A 6,106-nucleotide genomic window follows, 5' to 3' on the forward strand; every position below is an offset into this window, starting at 1 on the left:
CTGTGAGTCTGTGAGTCTGTGATTCTGTGATCTCTGCTGCATGCTTAGAGTAGTGGTGGCAAATCTCTGACATGAGAGAACTCCCTGTTCTGTACGGGGCAGCCAGGCTTGATTGTGTTAATTGTAGACAAAGGTATTTTGTGACTTCCAAAATAGTGCATTTTCCCACTCCACGTTGCTGCTTCACTTAAATAAAGAACCTAGGGAGCTGTACAACGTCCTGGAAAAAAAAGGATTTCTTTCTGTTGACGATCCATCCCCACCATTTACTTTCCTTCTGTCTCCCATCAGGTTTCTGCATGTTTGTCTTGAGCCTGGTGAAGAAACACTATCGCCTCCAGTTCTACATGGTAAGGTTAAAGGAGTTAAGTTGGAGGCAGAGGGAGGAATAGCGTAGGCTGCTGGAGAATGTTGTACAGAGGAATATGTGTCAGTAGATGCTTCCGTGCTGGTTGTGCATCGTAACGCTGCTGGGAAGAGCAGTTACTGGGAGCAGGTGGTATGTTGAGGAAGGTGGCTCTCACCAGATTTCCCTGCAAATGTGATTTCTCTTCTCTCTGCGCTTGTGGATGCCATTAAGAAGCTTTCTGCAAGCTGAGAGGACTGCACAGGGCCCCTTGGCTCTTGTGCTGAGGGTAGGTGGCCACCATGGGATCATACAATCACAGAGTGACCTTAAAGTCCCCCAGGTCCAACCCCCATGGGCAGGGACACCTCCACCAGCCCAGGCTGCTCCAAGCCCCGTCCAACCTGGCCTTGGGCACTGCCAGGGAGGGGGCACCCACAGCTTCTCTGGGCAACCTGGGCCAGGGCCTCACCACCTCACAGGGGCACAGGGGAGAATTTCTTCCTAATATCCAGTCTAAATCTGCCCTCTGCCAGTTTAAAACCATTTCCCCTTGTTCTATCACTACCTGCCATTGTAAAAAGTCCCTCCCTGGCTTTCCTGTAGGACCCAAGGTTAACTGGCTACATCCCCCTTGTCCCAAACATCAGTTTGTATTTGACCATTGACACAGCTGATTTTGCTTTCCAATACATTCAGCACACAGGGTATGGCTTGGATACCCATCAGTCCTGTGCTTTTCTTACATAGTCAGAAGGCTGAGTGAGATGAATGGGATAGGGTGGGCTAAGGAGCATTTGGTCCTGCAGAAGTCATCCCAGTGAAGGCTTGAGCTGAAGGACATGCCCATAAATCACTACGGGTGACGGTTCCCTGCTCTTTGTGACTCTTGGTGTTTGTCGTGGTGAAGGCGCGTGCTCGAAATCACACGTGCAGGAGCCGTTCTCTGTCTGAGGTAGCCAACAGCGTCTGGTTTCTGCAGTGAGGCATTTGGGCAGGGTCTCTGGGCAGGCTGGACTGCACGCTGTCTTCTCTTGCAGTTCGGATGGACCCACGTGACATTGCTGATTGTCGTTACGCAGTCGCACCTCATCATTCACAACCTGTTTGAAGGGATGATCTGGTGAGTTGCCGTGCGTTCTCAGTTGTTTTGGTTTCTGCAGCCCGAAACTAATCACCGTGATTTGAGTTTAAACCATTCTTGTCAAAACTCAAATGGCCAAGGAGAAGGTGCTTCCTGTGAGGGACCAACCTGTTCAGAGCAGAGAAGGAAAAGATTGAGTAAAACCTGAGCATGTGCTTTATGCTACTTGAGTAGCACAGAGAGTTGTTGTAAAGAAGCATCTGAAATTTGTTGTGAGGTGCAGGCATCTTTCAGGCAGTGTCAGGCATTGGAGATGCTTTATTGTTATACCCACGTCTAGCAAATGGATGGGAAAGTCCTGCTCAGCACTTGATTTGGGGCAATGCTGCCAGCGTAACATTAAAAGCAGCGTTGTGAAAGGAAGGAGATTGCAATCTGCCACCTGAGTCCAGCTGCTGTGCAGAGGGGAGGCCCCTTTGGTGTCTGCCCAAAACCAGCAGTGCCAGGCACTAATTCTGGCTGCTCTAAGATTGTGTGTTCCTCTGTCCATAACCAGACCAGAGTGGAGCTGCCTGCCCATAGCTAAAACACAGCCTCTCTGGGGGGAAAGGAGGTGGCTGTCTAACAGAATGTCATGGGTGGCGAAGGAAAATGTGCTTAAAACAGGTAATTTTGGGTCCATGACCTGCTTTTTAGTCCAGAGCACTGGAGTAATCCCCCAGGTTTCCCTAGCAGCTGCCAGTGGCTGCTCCTTGCATTGCATTGAAGGGGGAGACGTCGCCGTGGTGGCCCTGCAAAGCACCTGGTGAAGCAACTGCACGTTTAGTGAAGTCCTGGAGTTGTCTGACGTGGCACTTTTTGGTGGTTTGCTGCTTCTCCTGTCTAGGTTCATCGTCCCGATCTCCTGTGTGATCTGCAATGACATCATGGCGTACATGTTCGGGTTCTTCTTCGGCCGCACCCCGCTCATCAAGGTTTGTAAGCTTTGCTGGACAACACAGGCATTTTGACTTCTTTGGGTCTTAGTCCCGTGTTCCCTCATCTCCAGTTATGTCTCTTTTTGGGGGTCTAAAGCAAGCCTCCAAATTAAACTTGCTGTGCATCCCAATCGTCGAGGCTGTGCAGTGAGCTGTTTGGGACTGAGATGTTACAGTCAGGTTCTGACCAAACACTTATTTGTTGGACGTTGGCACTTTTGGTATTTGCCTCGGCAATTCACAGGTGAAGGAAGGCTGCAGAGGTGTGTGGAGATGGGCAGCTTGTAATTCTCTCTGTCTCTCTCTGGCAGCTCTCCCCAAAGAAGACCTGGGAGGGTTTCATTGGAGGATTCTTTGCCACCGTTTTGTTTGGATTGCTGGTAAGTAGCACTCATGGTGCTTATTTCATTGGTGTTTTCCTTTCGTAGGGTGACAAGGTTTTGTCTAAAAAGCGCCTGAGAGCTTTAAGCTCTCCCAGCTCTTGTCAGAGACTTCACGTTTTCCTTAGTGACCAGGGTTTGACCTGGTCCACGGCTGTGTTTTGAGCAGATGGAGTAGGTACCAGAGGAAGTTTAGTCCCTGTTACACCCTTTGCCATGCTCATTGCAATAATTACCCTTGCAACTTTCTCTCTGCTGCAGCTGGATGCATGCTATGCATCACTTCAAGGGGTTTTTGGGAATTCACTCCTGGAATATTCGTATCTGGTTTTGTGATGACCTCTGTGGTTGTTCCTCTCAGCCGAGTGGTGCAGCCTGTCTCACCCTGTTCATCTGAGGCTCTGCTCGCTGATGCACTTACAGATGCACTTACAAACCGAAAATGCTTACTCTGCCTTTAGCCAATTACCGCTTCTCAGGAGAGTAATCTTCTTAATGAAGCTGGGAGCGCGGCTCCCTCCTCGCCGTGTCTCCTTGAGTGGCCTTTTCCCTTGCCACATCGCTCAGGAAAATATTAATCCTGCTTTCTCTTACCACGTCTCTTTTTCTGTCTCCTTGAAGCTGTCCTACGTGATGTCTGGGTACCGGTGCTTCACCTGCCCGGTGGAGTTCAACAACGACACCAACAGCTTCACCGTGGACTGTGAGCCCTCCGAGCTGTTCCAGCTGCAGGAGTACAACATCCCCGTGGTGCTGCAGTCCGTGGTGGGCTGGGTAGGACTCTCTTTGTTTGTTGGGCCTTATTTCTTGGTAGAAATACAGTGTTATTTTTATGGTCTTCGAAGGAACGCGACAAGGGATGATGGTACATCTATAAAAAGGAGGAATTGAGCTCCGTGTTGGTTGAAGACTCAATGAAACTGTACCAGGTCTGGTGGGACATTAATCTACTTGAAACCCAACTGGTCTGAAGCCTGGAAAGCACAGAAAGAGGGGCAAGTGGTAGACAGGGCTTTAAAAATCCTTCTCTGATACCTTTTTCTTTCTGCAGAAGACAGTCCGGATGTTCCCCTTCCAAATCCACAGCATCGCGCTCTCCACTTTCGCCTCCCTCATTGGGCCGTTTGGAGGCTTCTTTGCTAGCGGATTCAAGAGGGCCTTCAAAATCAAGGTGAGGATGGTCGAGGTAATTTATGTTTTAGAAAGGAAAGACTCAGTGGTCGCTACCACTCTAACCAGTCGCTGTGCTCTGAGGAGTGGCAGGCTGAGAGCTTTGGGAAGGAGAGAAGGTTCCTTCAGTCACAGATAAGGTGTGGGTACAGGATGTAGGTTTTTTGACTGAATGGAGAGAGACATTAAGATTTCAGCTGTGATATTCTAAACTCTGCTTTGATGCAGAACTTGAGGTAGAGGAAGAAAGACCCAGTCAGGAAATTTTGCAATCTGAGGCTTCCCTTGATGTCTTGCAGGCTGGTTTTAGGTATAAACAGTCTGTATTCAGTAAAGATGCCTTGAAAGGCAAGACAGGGTTTCAAGAGACAAGCATTAACCTTCCTTCACCTTCGAGTGACAGATCTGAGTGAAGCCTTGGTGTCCCTCAGGCACTGCTAGTCCTCCTAAAGGAGAAACTTTTCAAACCAGGGAGACATTAAACAAAATGTCATCTTAGTCTGACTTCTGCCTTCTGGGAAGAGTTAGAGCAAGGGCACGAGGTACACAGGTGAGTGCATTTGAGACTGCCAAATAACACATCCCTCCTGCTTTGCACAGGACTTTGCCAACACGATCCCAGGGCACGGAGGCATCATGGACCGCTTTGACTGTCAGTACCTGATGGCTACCTTTGTTAACGTGTACATCGCCAGCTTTATCAGGTATTTCTTGCTTTCATGGTGAAGTCTGGGGGCCCTGTCAAACTCAAGTGACATACGGGCTTGTAATAAGAGACAGTTTGTGTCCTTTGAGATTAACATCTCAAAATACAAGATACAGGAAGAGAGGAAGTGGCGGCTTGAAGAAGAGGGTAATGAAGAGGTCTGTTATTCCAGTCCCTCTGAAACTCCTCCTCCTGCATCCCTGTGAATCTTTCCAGAGCTGAACCCAATTTTGTAGCATTAACAACTATTCTGGAGCCAAGCACAGAAGAAAACCTGTAGGTGCATGAAAGATGTACTGAGAGGAACTGTCCCTATGTGGCTGCTTTGATTTTTGAGGGGGAGCATCTGCTGCTAAGGGAAGATGCACAACCCTCTTGAAATAGATTGGGTTTGGGGTTTTTTTTGTTTAAACTTGAGCGTCCTGTGCATTTTGAATCCGTTTCTCCATCTCAAATGGAGTTAAGCTCCCCAGGTTGAACTGGTGAAGGAATGGGCAACACAGCTATTACTTAAAGCCTGTTATTTTGATGAAATCTGCTTCCTCGATCATTAAGACTTAGCGATGCGACTCACAGGTAATGATGCTTTTGTGTTGCAGAGGTCCTAACCCCAGCAAACTGATCCAGCAGTTCTTAACCTTGCGGCCAGACCAGCAGCTGCACATCTTCAACACGCTAAAAGCACACCTTGTGGACAGGGGTCTGCTGGGTGGCTTGGAGGACGCGTAGACAGCCGGGCGATAACGGGACTGAAAGCGGACAAGCCTCTCCGAGGAAATTCCTGGCTTGCCTGATTTAAGACAATAACAAGGCCTCATTTCACTGTAACTTTTCTTCCTTTCTCGGTAAATGTTTGCATTTGTGGTTTTTTTTAAAATAATCTATTTATATAGCTTTGGTTCAAACGAGCAAACCTTGAGAGTTAAGGCTGGGAAGGACTGGGTGAAGCAGGAGGGTACGACTGTCCTCGTGGTCTGTGCTTACCCTTCGATGTGGGCAGAGCTGAACCTTTCCTGCGAGTGTTTATGCAGGGAACACACAAAGCGTTGTCCGTGCAACCACCTCTGTGCATGGGAAGGTGAAGCTGGGCAGCTCCCTTGGCCGCTGTGCCAGGTTCTGTTCACGACGCCGACTCCGAGGACCACCCTTTCCTCCAGTGGTGACCACGAATGCAATGTTGATTTTCCCAAAAAGGCACCTTTACACCTGGGTGCGGTCTCCTTGCGGACTGCACGAGGCTCCGTTAATTGCAGGAGGATCTTGTATTGATCCAGCCACGTTTCCTCTCCCCGCCCAGGCACCTGCATCTATTTTCACTTCTTTGCAGTGCCTCTCACATTCGCCCTCCCCTTATGGGTGATATTTTGGCAAATAAGATTTTTATAAAGAATTAAACCAGAAACAGACCGGGGACAAGGGGTCAAGAGACTGGTAGTTGTGTGT

The 6,106-nt window shown here is 48.9% G+C and overlaps 1 protein-coding gene across 1 annotated transcript; it reads left to right on the forward strand.

The window, feature by feature from the left end:
• Window positions 1-197: 197 nt before the first annotated feature.
• On the forward strand, window positions 198-5,566 carry CDS2 (CDP-diacylglycerol synthase (phosphatidate cytidylyltransferase) 2; the record flags this gene model as incomplete). Its single annotated transcript, XM_010186792.1, has 8 exons — window positions 198-350; window positions 1,387-1,469; window positions 2,317-2,404; window positions 2,719-2,787; window positions 3,409-3,561; window positions 3,839-3,958; window positions 4,558-4,661; window positions 5,263-5,566. Coding segments are annotated over 8 exons (900 nt in total), but the record flags the coding sequence as incomplete, so codon positions are not given.
• Window positions 5,567-6,106: the final 540 nt, after the last annotated feature.

This window comes from Mesitornis unicolor, unplaced genomic scaffold, assembly GCF_000695765.1.
Source record: "Mesitornis unicolor isolate BGI_N332 unplaced genomic scaffold, ASM69576v1 scaffold5876, whole genome shotgun sequence".
Taxonomy (NCBI): Eukaryota; Metazoa; Chordata; class Aves; order Mesitornithiformes; family Mesitornithidae; genus Mesitornis; species Mesitornis unicolor.